This window comes from Phocoena sinus, chromosome 19 (genome assembly GCF_008692025.1).
Source record: "Phocoena sinus isolate mPhoSin1 chromosome 19, mPhoSin1.pri, whole genome shotgun sequence".
Taxonomy (NCBI): domain Eukaryota; kingdom Metazoa; phylum Chordata; class Mammalia; order Artiodactyla; family Phocoenidae; genus Phocoena; species Phocoena sinus.
Genome location: NC_045781.1, coordinates 40,992,915 through 41,011,934, shown reverse-complemented (window position 1 = coordinate 41,011,934; position 19,020 = coordinate 40,992,915). Strand labels below are relative to the sequence as shown.

Genomic DNA, 19,020 nt, shown 5'->3' with positions numbered 1-19,020 from the left:
AATGGGCGCCATCTGGCTTGGCTGACCAGATGGATGACAATGCCATTTGCCCAAATCCCCTGGAAGCTGGGTTAAAAAGGACCCTCACTGCAGATGACACTAAAATCAGAGAGGCTCACAGGCCCACGAGTCCAAGAAGAAGACCATTAAACTAGAAAGGATTAGTCAAAAGCCGGGAACAATATTTGTTCCACATTCTGTAATTCCCCAACAGCTCAGCAAAGGCACTCAAATATTTGACGAAAATTAGAGAGGCACCTAGCCCCTCCCATGGAGCCTACACACTAATGGTGCTGAAGGAGGTCCTTCTGTCATAGTGTTACCAAGAAGTAGGCAAGCTGAGCAGTTAACCAGGGCTGGGTCAAGGAGACACCACCACCAACACAGCCTCATGACGAGCCCTGCCGTGTTCCCTGATCTTTCTGCAGTGCACTGCTCAGTTTTTAAGTGTGGCCCTGCATCCTTCTCCTTCAAGCCTCCCAATTTCTGAACCATCTGGATGAGGCTGACTAGTCAAGCACTCTGGTAGACCAGGAAATCCTGGGTTGCTAGCCATCATAAGACCAGAACTGTTAACATTTACTCAAACAGACAAAGAAAACTCAGATGAAACAAAGAACAAAAGCTGAAATGTAATTCTGCAGTGAAAGCCGAACATGCTTTACAAAATACAGTCTGCAGTGACCTCTAGAGATTTTATTTTAAAATTACAAACTGACTATACGAGGTAAAACTGTGTAATCAAAGTATTTTTATCTAGAGATCATGGAAATCAGCTAGTATAGCCCACTCACTGTAAATTCTAATAAATGAGGTCTGCAGAGGTCCCATGTTTTCTCCAAGGTCACGCTCAAGTCAATAACAGAGCAGGAAGTAGGACCCAGCTTCCTGATTTCCCAACCACTGCACCGTACTGCCTCTCTGCATCATTCTAACATCATGCCTCTGGGGGAAGTTTTTAACCTTCTCGTAATGGAAGGTTTCAAACACCACATCAAGGTAACAGTTTCCTTCTATACTTACCCTGTCTTTGTCATGCAGCATATCAGCATAGGATGACCTAAAAGAATAAAAAGACAGGTCAGAAACGTCTGCTAATAATGATAAACATCAACATATGAGAGTATTTACATATATGAATATATTCTTTTATCAGATGGAACAAATATCCAGGCCCATTTTAAACTATTTTAATAGAGCTATAAGCTGTCATTCTCCTGTACTGCAGAAAAAAATCTCAGAGACAGATGTTTATTTTCAGTAAAGAATCTCAGACGAAAAATGCTGATAGTTAGCCCTGTCACAGTAATTCCGTAGTCCTAGCATACTGATCATGTTGTACATCATACGATTTTTTCCTCAGGAACAACTCAGATGTGTCCAATACTTTACATAATCTTGCATACATTTGTACATTGGGATGATCACAGATGTAACACTGGGGAGAGGAATCGGGGAAAGGGAAAGTATATGCCTGCTGTATATGTGAAGGGTATCATGCCTGGCACTTTCCCTTGGTTGTCATCAGGGACAACGAAGAAGCATTCACCAAACTACAAGGAGGAGAGCTACTTATCCATATTTTCTATCGTAGTAATTCACAAACTTGAAAAATCTCTGGCAGGGTCAGGATAAGCCCCCAGAACTCAACAGGCTCAGCCCAAAGATGCTTTCTGAGAATTCCAGGTGAGAGTTAAGGCACTCTCATTAAACAGAGGACCTCCAGCTTCGGGTCAACATCAGAGTTAATGAAGAGCTTATTTTACATGCAGATTCCCACAATACATACAAAGAGCTTCTGATCTAGAAGATGAAGCTGGAGTCTGGAAATCTGCACTTGAACTGGTGCTTCAGGCAACTGTGGCACAGGTATTTCATACTCTACATTTTGAGGAACACTGCACCAAAAGCAAAGGCTTCTTTTCTTTTTAATGGCATACCAAGGTTTTTAACATTTGAACCCACCTGCAAGTATTTAGTTGAAATCTGGTCCTTTCTACTTTTCTCCACCTTTTTTTTTTTTTGCGGTACGTGGGCCTCTCACTACTGTGGCCTCTTCCGTTGCGGAGCATAGGCTCTGGACGCGCAGGCTCAGCAGCCGTGGCTCACGGGCCCAGCCGCTCCGCGGCATGTGGGACCTTCCCGGACCGGCACGAACCCGTGTCCCCTGCATCGGCAGGTGGACTCTCAACCACTGCGCCACCAGGGAAGCCCCTCTCCACCTTTTAAGGGGCATTTTCACTCCCCCATCTTCCCTGCCTCACCACCCACTCACTCCCCTGACTCCACTGACATCACTCTTCCTAAGCACCACCAGCTCACTCACATCATTAACATCCAGGATTTCTCTGACCCTGCTGGACACTCCCTCTTCCTGAAACGTTCTCTTCCTTTCTACTCTCTGGCCATGCCCTCCTGGTTGTCTTGCCTCATCAGCTATTCCAGGATTCCTTCTCCAGTCCTCTACCTCTCACATTCTACACAATCTCTGAAAGCCTGCAATCTCTTCCAGTTTCAACTCTAACAACTGCAAACTGTCTCCAGACCCATATTTATCTGCCCAGTGGCATTTCCATCTGGATGTCCAAAGCCAGATACCTAATCTTCATCACCCCAACAACACCCATTCCTCCTGTGTTCTTCTCAAGGAACAAGAGTTCCATCTACCTAGTCACTCTAACCAGAAATCTTGGTGCTTACTTCATTTTCTCTCTCTCCTTCCATCACTGCATCCAGTGAGCTATGAAACTCAAGCTCTCTCAAAGTTTTTCCTCCTCTCTCCACCTCCACTGTCTCAGCCTTGGGGTTGCAATATCCACCCAAATGCCCATATGGTTTTCACACCCTCCAACCCACTTTCCACACTGCTCTCAGGTTAATGTTCCAAAATGCAACCTAATCTTTTTTCTTCCCCATTTAACACCTCAATCACTCAGAAAATAACGTCCAAAATATTTAGAAAGAAAGTAATGTGTTTGAGCCCTTACTCTGTACCAGACATTGTACTTCATTCACTCATCAAATAACCCTAAGAAAAGGGTATTATATGATGAGATATACATATTGTTATACTGAGGTATATACTGTTATACTGTATACGAGGCATATATTACTACATTGATCCTCAGAGAAGTTTAGTAGCTTGGCTAACGTCAAGCTACTTGACGTTAAGAAGTCAAGTAGCTTAAGAAGTGGCTAAACTAGAACTTATACAATCAGGTTCCTCTTCCTGCATTTTGCTACCACCAATTACAACATGACCCCTGCCTACCTTTTCAGCATCCTCTCTCATTATAGCCCTAATTTTGCACCACACTCCAGCCACAATGACTTGCTAGCCATTCCTCAAACTAGCTCATCTGGAAGTTTGCACATAATCCCTGCTGCTCAGAAAGCTATCTCCCTCTCTTTAGATTTGGGAAATCATTCAAATATCGCCCTCCCAGCCCAGTTGGTTCTTGCTGCTTCCACGTACTTTTGTGCCCATTTCCACTGACTTTTATCTCATGGTGTCATAATTTTTTATATGTCTGTCTATTCCACAAAACTGCATGTTCTTTGAGGATGAGAACCTTATCTTTGTCATTTTGATATTCACAGCCTTAGCACGGTGTCATATACACTTAATGATTGCTAAACAACAGTAACTCACTTACATACTTTTAAACAGCCCTCCAAAGGAAAAAAAAACCTCATTTTTTCCCACTTTTTCCATTAAAGAGAATTTAACTATATGATAAATGTGCCAACATTTCAGTGACGCAAGTAAATAATTAAACTTCATAAATTCGTCTACTACTACTACTACTACTGAACTTTGGGTCCTCTTTGGTCCACAAGACAGATCCTCGGGGACTCTGGTACAGCTGCCACAAAATGTCTGACTCTCCACACAGGCATAACTTTGCCTAACTCCCACACAAACCTACCTAGCTGAGCAGACCTGCTGGTGATCAACACCTGCCCTGATCAGAAGCACTGGGTGACAGCCTATTCCCCACTCAGACTAGATTCCAAGGCATCTGCTTTGAGATCAAGGGCCCCACCCAACTGCAGCCACCTGTGGAAAAACCCTTGTTACCTTGCGATCTCCTGGTGGTAATCATAATGCTCATCCTCCTCCAGCCACTCCACAGATCCCGTGGTTGGGTTGGCCCGCCCACAGAAGACTTTCATGGTGCCAATTAGCTCCTCAGTTTTAGCACAGAAAGGCAGCCTTGCCAGCTGCTTGTAGACAGGTCTGATCGTCAGAAATCTCTTCAAATTGTAATGCCCAAAAATGTAGAGAAAAAAAAAAAGAAACCAAGAAATAGACAAAAATGTCAGAGCCACTGAAAATATTTGTTAATCAGCATTTTAATCTTTCCAGCAGAGTTACTTGGTTTTATATTCAGCATATAACATCAAATACTATTAAGACAAAAACTCAGAAAGCTATCTGGGAACTTCAGCAGTCCTCAATGATTCCAATAGGGTCAAATGACCCTTACAGGTGCATCTGAGTACAGCCTCAGGTGAAGGCAGGTAAGAAGAGAAATAATGCAAAGGAAAGGGCTAGAAGGAAAGGAGAACACAAAGTGATCCATCGGGGTGGTGGTAAAGGAGTGTCACCAATACTGCCTCAGAAAGGTAAACACTTAGTTTAAGGAAAAATACAAAGAAAAAGCAATTCAAACCAACAAAGAAACCTCACCTGAACAAATAAATCAGAGCTATATGCAAACATGGCTAATCCCAGGAATATAACATTGAGCCAAAAAAGAAGCAAATCACAGAATACAAATGATTCCATTCATATGAAATTTATAACCATTCAACATAGAACAATATATTCTTCAGGGATCACACTAAAAAGCATGGCAGGAATGAGGATAGTGGTTACCTCGAAGAGGGAGGGGAAAAGGATGGAATCAACGAGGGCCACACAAGGGACTTCAAAAGTAACAGTATTGTTATTTTTCTAAAACTGGGTGGTGGGGGCTTCCCTGGTGGCGCAGTGGTTAAGAATCCGCCTGCCAATACAGGGGACACGGGTTCAAGCCCTGGTCCAGGAAGATCCCACATGCCGCGGAGCAACTAAGCCTGTGTGCCACAACTACCGAAGCCCACGCGCCTAGAGCCAGTGCCCTGCAGCAAGAGAAGCCACCTCAATGAGAAGCCCGCGCACCACAACGAAGAGTAGCCCCCGCTCGCCGCAACTACAGAAAGCCCGCACACAGCAACGAAGATCCAACACAGCCAAGGTAAATAAATTTTTTTTTAATTAAAAATTAAAAAACCCGGGTGGTGGGAATACAGGTGTCCATGATATTGTCATTCTTTATGCCTCACTACTTTTTATGATTACTTATCCACTCCATATTCAATTTTAAAAACAATTTACTTATCCACTCCATATTCAATTTTAAAAACAATTTTTAAAAACCTTTCTGTCTGAAAAAAAAACAAAGGCTTCAAATAAATGTCACCAGATGCATATCTTATATGGCCTGTTTCTCCAAAGGTATCTATTTCTGAGAGATAAACACCAAAGCTTAAAGTCTGAAAGTGCTTCTCGGCAGATATGGCCTCTCATAGTGCCCTCCCTCTTACCATTCAGAAAACAGCAAGTGTTCCACACTCCCCTTCATTTCTTGATAAACACTGATCCATCATCAGGAAACCTTAGAAAGAATGCCTACTCCACAGGACCCTAAACATTCCTAAGGCATTTTACTGCCAAGAGTTACGTTCTTTTGAAGTTATCTAAACTAAGCAAACACTGAATTCTTATACTAGAGGATGGAGAACAATCTTTTCTGAAAAGACTCAGGCAGTCACTGGACTGGCTCAAAGTAGTCAATTTGTCCTTCAGTAAAACTCTACCTCTAACTCTACTTCAGCATGTCTAATCTCTAATTTAGTAGCTCTCAAGCTTTCTGACAACTCCAGTAAGAAATATGCTTTACCCTGAGACACAACATACACACACACGTAAAGTTTCACGAAACAAAACCTAGTCTTCCTGTAGGCAAAACCCTCTGATACAGTCCACTGTATGCAATTTTTATTTTTTATGCTGGTCACGATCCACTAAATTGATTTAATAACTCACCAAAGGGTTGCAACCTACAGTTTGAAAAGCGCTGCTACAATCAGCTCTGCACATCTCTGCTAATGCTTATTATTAAAAGACAGAGTATCTAGAACTACCGTAATTTGTAATATGCTTTAGATAACCGTGTCCAACAAATGCTGTAGTAGACAAAAGTTTAAAAGATGGGTAGGATTTAGGTGGGTGAGAAGAGGGAAAAAGCACTTCACCAGATTAGAAAGGCTTAGACAATCATGCACAGTGAACTAATCTGTTTAGCTGAACAAGGGGTCAAACATGTTGGTGGGGTCCATGTTGTGAAGAGTCCTGAAACCCTTATCCTGTGGTCCATGTGGAATCAACCATAAAGTCACTTAAAGGTGGAGTAAAGAACTGTAATTTATGGAATTCCCTTTTCACCTGTGATGTTGCAGAGGCTGTAACTAGGACCACAGTGTCTTTTCAGATCTGTAGAGAAGTCACTGGTTTCATATAAGTCTAAATAAATGCTTGAGGACAGGAACCATGTCCTGTAACCTCTCTGGGTGAACACTAAACATCTTCTATGGATGAATCTCTTCGTATTATTAGGACTTGTCCTCTCCAAGAAGGAGCCCATACTCCAGACTCAGGATACTCTAACCTCCTCCTCATTCTACAAGAGCTGTGAACTCACAGGGTTAATGGAAATCACCATGCCAAGCCCTAATTGCTTTACTAGTCAGATTTCAGAGCAGACGTCTGGTTCATTTATTCAAAATTTACTAGGCACCTTCTGTATGCCAGGCACTGTATTAGGACTAGAGAACTATCATAAACAATACAGAAGAGGTCCTTGTCCTCCAAGAATTTACAGACCCTAATGGGGGAAAGAGAGTAAATATAAATATACGATTAAAGACTACCTGAGGGCAAGAAAGGAAATATACAGGACACTATGAAAGAGAATAACAAAGTTATGGAAAGACTCTCTGAGGAAAAGAGCATCTAAGTTGAGGCCTACAGAATAACCAGGTTAAAAGCTGTGAAAGTGCAATGCTCATACTTCAGGAATCCTTACCCCAACTTTTCCAAGAAAAGGTCCTAAGATGTAAAGAACTAGGTGCAGAGTGACAAAAGCCTGAGTGACTGAAGCACTCTGAGCAGAACAAATGATGGGCGACTAGGGGTGGGCTTCTGCAATGTCGGCTGCAGAAAGGTGTTTGGACTTTGTTCTAAATGCACTGGGAGCCACTCAAGGGTTTTAAGCAAAAGAATATCTACGTTGGATGTACGCTTTTACAGGGCCGTTCTGGCCAGTGTGTGGTAGATAGACTGGTTTCCAACTACTGAGAATACTGTGACTGGGAAATACCAGTGAGCCAGGGAACCGTGGCCCAGTCGGGGCGCGATGGCTGAATCTCCGTTAAGATTGCGACGCGGGTCTCTATCGCTGAAGGGAGGCAGCAAGTACTATGACCCAGGTCCCGGCGGAGGTGCTCAGTCACAGGCCCAGCTAGAAGCAATGACCCGACTGGATGGCAGAGCCAGGGACCGCCTAGAACCCCGCACTACCGCCGGCCCGGGAGCTCTGGGCAGCCCCATACGGATTCTAGAAAGTTCCTCCAGCGTCCCGAAGAGATGCGTACCCCAGTGTCCGAGTACGACCATGCCACATTCCTCCGTCGAAGCCTTGTGCTGAGCACAGGATGCTGGCTGCACCCGACCCTTCAACCGCGACCCCACCTTCCCAACCAGCCCGGCGCCTCACCGGCCGTGAGAACCTCGCCACTCACTTCCACCGCCACCGCCATCTTGCCGCGGCAGGCGTGCAAAGGCGGGACTTCCCTAGGCCCGCTGAGCGGGCCGGGGGTGGGGCCCGGAAGCAGAACTGGAAAGCTCTTCCGTCGCACCCCGCGCATTCCCATAGTGCTCCACGATAGCTGCTATGGAGGCCGGCATGACAGCGGTACTCCGCGTGAAGCGGAAACGCAGTGCGGAGCCCGCTGAGGCACTTGTCCTTGCTTGTAAACGCCTCTGCTCCAGCGCAGTTGAGTCGGGAGCCCACAAGACACCTCCGGAGGATCTGGAGAGAGCAGCAGAAAATAATGTCTTCCAGTTGGTGGCCACCGTGCGCTCCCAGGTATAGGGCCGGGAGGGAGCCAGTGTGAAAGGGATCTTAGGGCGCAGCTGGGGCGCATCATTTTCCCTAACCCTTTCACGAACCCCTGCTTATGCCGCCCCACACCCCCGCTTTTTCCCCCTCCCCACTCCCCGCAGGAGGAGCCAGTACAGCCGCTCGTGCGAGCCGCCCTGCGCCCGTCCCAGGGCAGCCAGCAGCGTATCCGCCGTCATCTCCGTGCGTCGGCTCGGGAGATCCAGCAGAACGGCCGCTACAGGGTAGTCTCTAGCCGCCGATCCTCGGGAATTCCTTCGGGCGGCTTGGGGTCCGAGGACGCGCCGGGAAGCCCAGAAGCCGCCGAGGACGCAGGCTTCCAGCTGTTGGACCTGGTCCACGAGGAAGGAGACCCAGAGGCCGCCGCGATCTCCTGCAAAGTGAGTACACGCCGGGAGTCGAGCTCTGGGCTTCTCGGGACAGAGAGTACGCAAAGTTAGCACACAGTTAAGGAGGGTACACATGGCTTCACTTTAGAGATGGATGATCCATCCAGCTTGATGGACATGTTTTACAGGTTAGATTATCCATTCAACAAGTATTTACTCAGCGCCCACTATGTGCCAGGCATGGTTCTTAGGTTCTGTGGATACAGCAGTGAGGACCTAACATTCAGGTAGAGGAGAGAAACATCAAACAAATTCAATGTCAGATGGTGAAATGGGCTATTGGAGGCGGGGGGAGCGTGCTCCCATTTCAGTGTCATTTTCACCGAGAAAATGACTTTTGAGTAAAGACTTGAATGGCAAGGCACTGCGGATATCTTGGGCAGAGGGATTCCACACTGAGGACCTCTAAGTGCAAAGACCCTGAAGCTGAATTTGTCTGGTGTTTGCAAGGTCATTGTGCATGGAGCCCAGGGGGATGGGAGAAGATAGTAAGGAATTTGGGGAGAGGATACCGGCTAAACCCTTTCAACTAGGTAGTTGCAAGGATACATTGCCTTTCACCCAGAGATGGGGAATCACTGGAGGATTCTGACCAAGGTAAAGAATCCTAAAGCAGATGGAAAAACTCATCAAAGGGAGGTTAAAGGACCAGGTCTGGGTAGCATACCAAGCTTGAGGCAGATTTTGGATTAGAATGCAAGTCTTCTCACATTTAATTCAGTGTTAACTTTTTTTTTTTTATGTTTATCTTTGGCTCTGTTGGGTCTTCGTTGCTGTGCGTGGGCTTTCTCTAGTTGAGGCAAGTGGGGTCTACTCTTCGTTGCGGTGTGCAGGCTTCTCATTGCAGTGGCTTCTCTTGTTGCAGAGCACGGGCTCTAGGCGCGCAGGCTTCAGTAGTTGTGGCTCGCAGGGTCTAGAGCTCAGGCTCAGTAGTTGTGGTTCACGGGCTTAGTTGTTCCACGGCATGTGGGATCTTCCTGGACCAGGGATTGAACCCCTCTCCCCTGCATTGGCAGGTGGATTCTCAACCACTGTGCCACCAGGGAAGCCCCCAGTGTTACTTTCTACTAATTACATTTTCTAAGTTAGTTTTGTACCTCACTTCCAAAAAGCAAAGTCACGGGCTTCCCTGGTGGCGGAGTGGTTGAGAGTCCGCCTGCCGATGCAGGGGACACGGGTTCGTGCCCCGGTCTGGGAAGATCCCACATGTCGCGGAGCGGCTGGGCCCGCTGAGCCTGCGTGTCTGGAGCCTGTGCTCCGCAACGGGAGAGGCTACAACAGTGAGAGGCCCGCGTACCGCAAAAAAAACAGAAAGCAAAGTCAACTACATGCAGTAAGACCAAAGAAATAGAAAATTCTCAATCTAAGGTATGCCCCCTCTTGATAAACATTTTTCAGATCTCCTTTTAAGTTTCTGAAGTTTAAAAAATGAAATCTTGGGCTTCCCTGGTGGCGCAGTGGTTAAGAATCCGCATGCCAGTGCGCAATGCTGGGGACACAGGTTCAAACCCTGGTCCGGGAAGATCCCAAATGCCACGGGGCAACTAAGCCTGTGCGCCACAACTACTGAGCCCATGTGCTGCAACTACTGAAGCCTGCGCACCTAGAGCCTGTGCTCTGCAACAAGAGAAGCCACCGCAACGAGAAGCCCGCACACCCCAACAAAGAGTAGCCTCCACTCGCCGCAACTAGAGAAAGCCTGCACGCAGCAACGAAGACCCAACACAGCCAAAAATAAAAAATAAATGTTTTTTTTAAAAATGAAATTTTTATTCAAAATATATCAAGCAAAAGATATTTAATCACATTCCTAGTATACGTGGATAACAATTTGGGCATGATGTCCATAGCCACCTCTTTTACCAAAACTAATTCCAACTGCATCATGAGTTACACATTTTTAAAAGCAAACCAATGTTCAGTGGAATCGAGTCAATTAAATAGCTCATTAAATCATATAAGAAAACCTAGTAGATAAGTTAGGAAGGATATAAACACAGATTTTCCCAACAATGCAATACAAACTGTAAACACATCAAAAATGTTTGTGCAGAATAATTATTAAAGAACATAAATTTAAACTGAAAGCAAACTTGAGGTTTTATGCCTACTAGACTATCAGGAAAAGGGTTGCCGGTAGCTCTGCTGGCAAGGCTGTGATTAAAATTGTACGACTGTTGTGCTTAAAATTGATGCAAGCCTTTGGGAAAACAACAGGGCTTTACAGTAATATCAGGCATCCTAAAAATAGATTGGAGCCTAGTATTTTAAAACTATTTTTATTGTTTGGATTCTAAAGCCGTCCAAAAATCTAAAGAGATTTTTTGTTTTTGGCTGCGTTGGGTCTTCGTTGCTACACGTGGGCTTTCTCTAGTTGCAGCGAGCGGTGGCTACTCTTCCTTGTGGTGCACAGGCTTCTCATTGCGGTGCCTTCTCTTATTGTGGAGCTCTAGGCGTGCGGGCTTCAGTAGTTGTGGCTCGCAGGCTCTAGAGTGCAGGCTCAGTAGTTGTGGCGCACGGGCTTAGTTGCTCCGCGGCATGTGGGATCTTCCCAGACGAGGGCTCGAACCCATGTCCCCTACGTTGGCAGGCGGATTCTTAACCACTGTGCCACCAGGGAAGTCCCTGTATTGCTAGTTTTTGTAAATATTTTAATGGCTGCATAATTTGTTGAACTGAAGGCTGGGGGCTTGTGAGTTGGAACCAGAAGTTTTCTTGTGAGCAGCTTTGAGGTTGGTCAAGAGTCTGCACAAAAACTGACATCTCTAGTTCCTTTTGACTTTGGAGCAAGAAAGAATTCCCTGTAGCCTGTAAATGATGAGAACATTGGTCTCCCTTTATCTGCCCTGGCCATGGGACACCCCCCTCTTCCCCCTGTATGGTGTCTGGTTTGAGCTGCAGAGCTTCCCGTGATGAACCTGTCGAGAGTGACTGGCAGTATGTCCCTATGGTTTCCAAAGTGATCTGTGCTACCCTAGACAACACAGCCTCTTGTCACTGGAGTACATCTTACCTGGGCAAGTTCTATTCTGGGACAATCCATCTCAAACTATCAGAAAAAGGATTATAGGGCTTCCCTGGTGGCGCAGTGGTTGAGAGTCCGCCTGCCGGTGCAGGGGACTCAGGTTCGTGCCCCGGTCTGGGAGGATCCCACATGCTGCGGAGCGGCTGGGCCCGTGAGCCATGGCCGCTGAGCCTGTGCGTCCAGAGCCTGTGTTCCGCAACGGGAGAGGCCACAACAGTGAGAGGCCCGCATACCGCAAAAAAAAAAATACAGAAAAAGGATTATAGGGGAGGCCACTCCTCATTTGTGATTAAAAGCAGGATGTCAGGGTGAGCAAGCCAAGTGGTGGGTGATGGCTGGTGGTAGTCACCAGGGTCCAGGAATCGCCCTTAGGCCCCTATAGGAGGCCGCACAAAATGCAGACCCATTTGGGGGTCAACCATAGCGGTGCTGCTGTCAGCCTGTGGATCTCCAAGGGGAGAACATCATACAAAAGGAGCTCTGTAGAAGCAGAGCCTGGGGGCAAGACTAGCCAGCTCTGCTGGCTCTCCCCTTCCTCAGGCCAGTCTTCCCGTGTGCTCTTATGTCAGCCAAGCACAAAAGAGCAAGAAGCTATCTTGTAAGCTTCTATCTTAAAAAAAGTACTAAACTGAGAAGAGACTAGTAGGCCATGGGGATAAGAATCTTGAATTCAACATAGAGAACTGCAGGGAGGCTTCCTTCACTGAGGTCTTAGGTTCCTCCTCTTGGGACATCCATGTTTTAAGTTATGCATGTATCATCTGCTGTTCTCTTTACAGACATCTGACCCAGATGTGATCCTCTGCAATTCTGTAGAGTTGATCCGTGAGCGGTTGACTGTATCTGAAGATGGACCAAGAGTTGGGTACCAGGAGGAACAGAAGGACAACTATGTGTATGACATTTACTATTTGGACATGGCCACTCCAGGATGGATTGAGAACATCCTCTCTGTGCAGCCCTATAGCCAAGAGTGGGAGTTGGTAAGGGGGCCCATGAGGCAGGGGGCATGAGGCAGCCTCAGTTCATTTTCTAGTCACATGCTTTGCCTCCCTAGGTTCTACTCCTGATTGCCATTGTTCTTAGTTCTTCTTATCCTTGCTTAAAAGGAAAAAATTATGCTAAATGCCTTTTAGAAACCTGGGTTTAGTGCAGGAATTTTGGGAAAGACAGTCTACATTGATAATTTTTGCTCTTAATGAGTCTCTTACAAGGTTTGCAACATAGTCTTGTTTATGCAGTTGGCCCTGTTTAATTTGCAGGTTCTGTGGGCTCTGCATCCCCAAATTCAACCAACCACAGATCAAAAATATTCCGGTGGGGGAAATTCCAGAAAGTTACAAAAGGCAAAATTTGAATTTGCTGCACATTGGCAACTATTTACATAGTATTTGCATTGTATTAGGTATTACAGGTAATCTAGAGATGATTTAAAGTATGTGAGAGGAGTAAAGCAACTATACTCCAATAAAAATTAATTTAAAAGAATAAAGTGTATGAGAGAATGTGCATAGGCTATATGGAAATACTTAGCCATTTTGTGTAAGGGACCTATGGAAACAAAAGCTTTTTTTTTTTTAATTGTATCTTAAAGGGTGAAAAACCTTGGATTAAGAAAGCTAACATCCTGACGTTATTAAATTCTAAAATTATTAATGAGAAAAGTTAAGGTCTACCTCTCATCCTCTTATTATGAGAGAAGCACCCTATCCCACACCTGCACTATAACTAGTCTCACACCTTGGTACCCCCTCCTTTCTGCATTTCACACTTGGGTTTTGGCTCTAACCCTTGGCATCACCTGTAATCCATATAATCCCTCTCCCACCTGGCTGGCCTTCAGCAGTTTGAAGATCACTGCCATCACCTGCTCAGAGCTGTCTCTCCTCCGCACCCTGCTGCGTTCCCTTCTGGTAGAGTCAGATCATCCAACTGGGAAATGTGGTTCCTGGAACTGGACTCTGAGTAGAGTAGGGCTACTGTCTCCCTTTCATAGCCTGAGGTTACTACAGCCTCTAGCAAACTAACACCTATGTTTTCTCTTTTTCACACATCACCCTTAAATGACATCTCTCCAAGTTAGTCTGCTGATAGCTTCCCCCAGAGCATAACTGTAGAGGTTTTGACTTATACTCATGTTTATGTTGAGATGTGCAGGTGAATGATGACCAACAACCAGAGGACATTTATGAAGATGAAGATGATGAGAACAGTGAGAATAATTGGCGCAATGAGTACCCAGAGGAGGAGAACAGTAACGGAGATGAAGATTCCAGAGGTAGGTGGTAGCAGCCCTGGTTGAGGAGGGACTGATGGGATCTGGGACTGAGGTGTGAGCAAGGTTGACAGGTGTATCTTAGCTGGTTTTCCTTCTCTGCCCTTGGAGCTCCACCAGCTTGACCACAAGCTGGTGGAGCTGTAGGACATGCAAGGACCAGTGTTCCCAGGGGGGCTGCTGGAGGTATAATGTCAGTTAGGCCTGGGTTCAGATCCTTAGTTCTTTCATTGCCTAGCAATGGTCCCTTTCCCTCCTACTTTGAATAGAGTGCTGGAGAGGTCTGCCAGTAGGAGTGGGCCCAGGGTTTTCACAAACCAAAGAACTGTTGCATTTACCTGTGCAACAACATAGACATGGTACTTGGGGGAAGAGGAAGGAAGGATGCTTTGGTACCACAGTTCTTTGACTTTCTTGGTGTTTGATGATAGAGGAACAGTTAATCAAGCTATGGGATATTCTATTGGGGAAGTGGCAAGGAACAAAATTATATTTGCAACATGACTACAACTATTATAACAACAAAAAAATACTGAGGGGGAAAACGACAAAGCACTCCAATGTTATAGGACTTGGTTTACTTGGTAAGAAGTTTATTGCTTTTTAAAAAATTGTTCTATATTCTCTTTATTGAACAAGTATTTTATAATAGGAAACAAAACAGACTTTTTTGAGAAGGGAAGGGGCTTTTGTGGTCATTTAGAAAACCATACAATTAGAGCCCATTCCTGTTATCTCATTCTAGTCTCTGATGATTACAACAGCCTCAGTGAAGAAGAAGGAGACAACAGAGGACCACAGATGTGGAGCAAATACCCTTTGGATGTGCAGAAGGAATTTGGCTATGACAGCCCCCATGACCTGGATTCAGACTAATGATCCTGTGATATCCATGAGGTTCTACCACAAGCCCCTGAGGGTTCTGTGACTGCAGTGTCAGCCACACTAGTTAACATCCTCTCGGGTTTCCTAGCTTAACACATGGAAGGAAAAAGCATATCCAACAGCACCATTCCACCATGGTGAAAACTTGCACTAAGGGAGTCCGTCTTTTCTACTATCTGTAGGGCCCCCCCTTTGTCTCAATCAAAACTGACCTTAGAGTCTGGGGGCGGGAGAGATGCTGTGAAAGTGAAGCTTCCTGGCCCAGACATTTTACCTGCATTCCCGTTCTCCTCCTATGCCAAAGCCAATTAAGGGGAAGAGAGTCTCCTGTTTTGTCAGCACTAAGACTGGGCTTTCCCAGGCCACCTGCCTCCAGTAAAAGGCTGTTTCTTTTGATAGAGAGACTCTAGAAGGGCTGCAGTGGGTCCCTTGTAGCGGCACAGACTGGATAGTAATGGCCATTAGGAAAGAAAGTAGAATCTGCCTGAGCCATGAGAGGTTTTAGTTAAAAGCTATCTCTACCTCCCTGCTTCCTGACTCTGATAATGGCTGTAAAGATTGCTAGTTTCCTCTGGCAGTGGTGCCAAGGAACAGGGTATGTATGAATCTCTTTAATAAAAACTAACTTTGAACAAGAGAGCAAGTAATTCCTTTAAAACTTTTTAAATCTGACTATCTTATATGCTTTCCCACCATAGTCCCTGATCCCTTTACCCCCCCACCAAAAAGGGGGAGGGGTTGGTGAGAAGTTTCAGACACTAAGAACTTAAGGCAAGTGAGGAAAAGCAAAGCACATCCTAAACTTGGCTTTCCATTGAGAAATGTTTAACTAGACACAGCACTCACCAAAAACAAACTACAGTCAACAGGACCAATTTTTTTTTACCAAAACTGGTATCTCTTGTAAGCACACTCTCTTTCCCTATTCCTTTCCAAACCACAAATGCCTTAACTCTGACTGAGTTAGCATTTATTCTGCAGTGACGAATAGGTTCTATATCTGCACTGTGCAATAGTAGCCATTAGCCACATATGGCTGTTGAGCACTTGAAATGTGATTAGTGCAACTGAATTTTTAAATTTTATTTAACTTAACTAGCTACATGTAGCTAGTAGCTACCATACTGGACTGCACAGGTCTAGGGAAACAATATACAGAAACTTTGATTCAAGGTGTGCCCTCTTGCCCTGTGGCACAGACTTATTATCACATGGGAAGATAAATTACACAAGGAAATGTCTTCTTCCTGCCAATTCTAAGATTCCATAAGCATCTCTACTTTTCTATCCTACCTGCGCCCATTTCACTTTATATTTTTTGTACATCTTTATCTTCTTATCTACAAGTTGTTAAACCTCCCAAAGTGATTAATTTCCGTGTGTGTATACTCGGGCCCTACTATTGCAGTTATAAAACCAACAAACAGACTTGGTTTCCCAACCTAACTATCCACTAAGGTGCAATTCAGTGCTGCAGTAACAGGCAGCAACTTACAGATCTAATACTAGTCGTCTCAGTCTCCTGTAAGCATAGAAACAAAGGATTGAAAACCACTCTGCCATTATAATGTGCTCACTGCTGTTTCTGTACTCATTTACAGTTTGCCAACATTAAAGGGCTGACAGCTTCACAAACTGTACCCACTGCAAAAGGGATTAGCACACCAGGAGAAGGATTGAAGGAGATAAACAACAAAGACCTCGCAGAAATTAATTCCACTAGGAAGCTTGAGTGCTGTAAGGAGTCTCTGGCATCCCTCCCTCAGAAGGCTTCCTGGGAGAAGCCTGTATCCAGCACAGAGGGGAAGAATGCGGTCACCATCCAGTAATGAGAGGAGGGTGACAGGGTTCACTAAGCAAGTACTAGGACACCTGGAGTGTGAGGGCCTTGCTTCCCCCTGGAGCCACTGGGAGGCAACAAGTTCCCGAGATCAGCTGGTCATTTACTTCAATAGAGAAAACTAAAGCCTGGGTCAGGGATCCTTCAAAGACAAGTGTAGTCTACTTGAAGAATTAGCTCCAGAGGATCCCTGGGATAGGTGCCAGATTGGGTCAGACAGGAGTCATGTTTACACAGTCCGGGCAAGTCAGCCTTTGCACAAGACTCCCTGTTGTCAGGCAAATCCCCAACCCATGACAGTAGGAATGTACTCCCATGTTCTCACAGATGCATGCATGCCCTGAACCAAAGGCAGCTGTGAGCATACTCCCCTAAATTGCCTTTATTGAGCAAGTGTGACCAAGGTTAGCCCCTCGTCTGCAACTGGGGCCGGTTTGGTGGAGAAGAATGGTCAGAAAGGTAGATTGCCTCATAGTTCCTGTCTTTATCATTGACCAATTTCAAAACCTAAGGACAAGAAGCCCATGGGGCATACCAAGCCAGCAGGTTCTTCTGGGTCCAGGATGACAGTGTCTAGAAGCATCACAGGACAGTTGTCCAATCCAGTGCAGCCATGTGGCCCATGAAGGAACATCCATTAGGGCAAACCTACCCCTTTGGCCAGACCTGAGTGCTAAAGCACAGCCTGAGCACCAGAATTAGTTGCTTCCGATCATGAATCTACTGATGGAGGTTGAAGCAGCTTTATTTCCAGAGTCTTCACTGATCTCCACAGAGAAAATAGAAGTCTCCAAAGTACCAAGCTCTTCCTGAGACTGCAGCCCCACCAGACCTCAGGCAAGGGGAGGCAGGCAGGAGATGAGTGCATTATCCCGATGATCCACACCAAGGTGGCTCAGTGTAAAACAAGCCTGGTGTCAGGGACAGAAGAGGAGGAGGATGCAGCCTGGTGTGAGGTTTTCAGAAAAATGACCACTTCTAGCACCAAGATGGGCTTGCATGGGCCTGCACAGCAGCCCCTCATACCGGCCCTTACAGAGAGGAACAAGCTACTTGTCAGTTTGGGTCCAGGAGATGTTCTCTAAACCATTGACAGCTAAAAGAATTCAAGTGATTCACCTGAATCCTAGGACAGTTTCTCCCCTTTTAGAGTTCATACCAGAAACCCAGGGATTTGCTTTTTGTCAACTAGAACAAAGACCTAAGGTCTCAAGTAAAATAAAGGATTATCTTTCAAAATAGCAATATTACCAGACCTCTGACTCATGAATTTGTTCACCTGTCCTTGTGGAACTTGAGCCAGGTGCTTGTAACATGTGAGCTATCTGTATACTGAAGTGTAACTGGTACATGAGTAAAAAATCTTTAAAGTTCACCTCTGCAGGTAAGACTCAACAGAAGACTGCACTAAAACCGAGCAAAACAATCTGTGGTCAGAGTCTGACCCACCACCACCACATAGACACGTCTAAGGTCAGAGGGACTTGCTTTGGGATACTTTGAATTTTTAAACACATTCAGCCTACTGCATCCTGTAGATTAATGAACACCAATGCTTTGCTAGAACTGGTGTCCTGGATTAAATAATATCAATAAATAATAGAATACAACTCTTTTACCAGGGAAGGATTTTGAGCCAGAGGAAGAAAGGTAGCATTTCAGGCCTCTAATGTCAGATGCTTGGACCTGGTCAGAGGAAAACTTCCCATAGAGCAGCCCCTTTGTAGAAACTCCTGGTTCAAACCTCAAATAAATTCAGAAACCACCAGCCACAGCTATTAACCTAGCACTCCCTCTTCCCCCAATGCAGCTCACCAAGTAAGTGTTTGCAAGGGCTGCACCTACTCACCAGGAACAAAACTAAGCAACCATTCCCCTATTCCCCGAGCCCTCTGCCACCACCACCCTCTGAAGTCCCCACCTTCGGGCTGGCCCCAGACCCTGAGACCCATAGCTTACCGATGAGAGTGACCACCTGAGCAGGCCATCAGCCCTGAGCCCCCTTACATAATGTGGGCCAACAGCCCTCCTTGAGTATAAGAGAGTTGGGTCCACACAGTCTTGTCATCTGGACTTCGGTGGCTGTGGCCACAGGTAGCGGCATTCCAGGCCTCAGGGGATATCACCTCTGGCCTCTACTCAGTTTTCCTCTCAACCTGTCTCTCTTCAGCTACATCTAGCTCAGTCAGGACGCAAAAGCAAAGGTTCTGGGTGACTTTGGTGATAGCAGCTAAATGAAAATAGAGAATAGAATTTAGCAAACTGACATTTAGCCACAGCCCCAGTCTGAACACCACAGGCTGACTGAAAGCATGTGGTTCCCTCCCCACCTGTCCCCTGGGTACCCTGTACCAAGCTCACCCCCAGCAAGCCTCACT

The 19,020-nt window shown here is 45.7% G+C and overlaps 3 protein-coding genes across 9 annotated transcripts in view; 1 reads left to right on the top strand and 2 right to left on the bottom strand.

Annotated features, from left to right (window-relative positions):
- PRMT7 (protein arginine methyltransferase 7) overlaps positions 1–7,954 on the bottom strand; it is a 46,932-nt gene extending 38,978 nt beyond the window's left edge. The window contains exons 1-3 of one of the 3 annotated variants that reach the window (XM_032613821.1): positions 7,824–7,954; positions 4,082–4,257; positions 1,024–1,060 (exon numbers count right to left, since the gene is read on the bottom strand). In XM_032613821.1, the coding sequence (XP_032469712.1) occupies positions 1,024–1,060; positions 4,082–4,176 (132 nt within the window). In that variant the 5' untranslated portion in view covers positions 4,177–4,257; positions 7,824–7,954. Of the gene's footprint in view, positions 1–1,023; positions 1,061–4,081; positions 4,258–7,701 lie in introns of all 3 variants that reach the window. The other 2 variants (XM_032613822.1, XM_032613820.1) reach the window with 2 other exon arrangements.
- A 16-nt stretch (positions 7,955–7,970) lies between these two features.
- Positions 7,971–15,437, top strand: SLC7A6OS (solute carrier family 7 member 6 opposite strand). Its single transcript, XM_032613833.1, has 5 exons — positions 7,971–8,195; positions 8,333–8,608; positions 12,422–12,625; positions 13,800–13,920; positions 14,663–15,437. Exons 1-5 carry the CDS (start codon positions 8,001–8,003, stop codon positions 14,791–14,793), a joined length of 927 nt encoding a protein of 308 aa, XP_032469724.1. The 5' UTR covers positions 7,971–8,000; the 3' UTR covers positions 14,794–15,437.
- The window catches only part of SLC7A6 (solute carrier family 7 member 6), a 37,602-nt gene continuing 33,071 nt past the window's right edge, over positions 14,490–19,020 (bottom strand). For all 5 annotated transcript variants that reach the window (XM_032613831.1, XM_032613827.1, XM_032613826.1 and 2 more), the window contains one exon: positions 14,490–18,872. In XM_032613831.1, the coding sequence (XP_032469722.1) occupies positions 18,778–18,872 (95 nt within the window). In that variant the 3' untranslated portion in view covers positions 14,490–18,777. The remainder of the gene's footprint in view (positions 18,873–19,020) is intronic.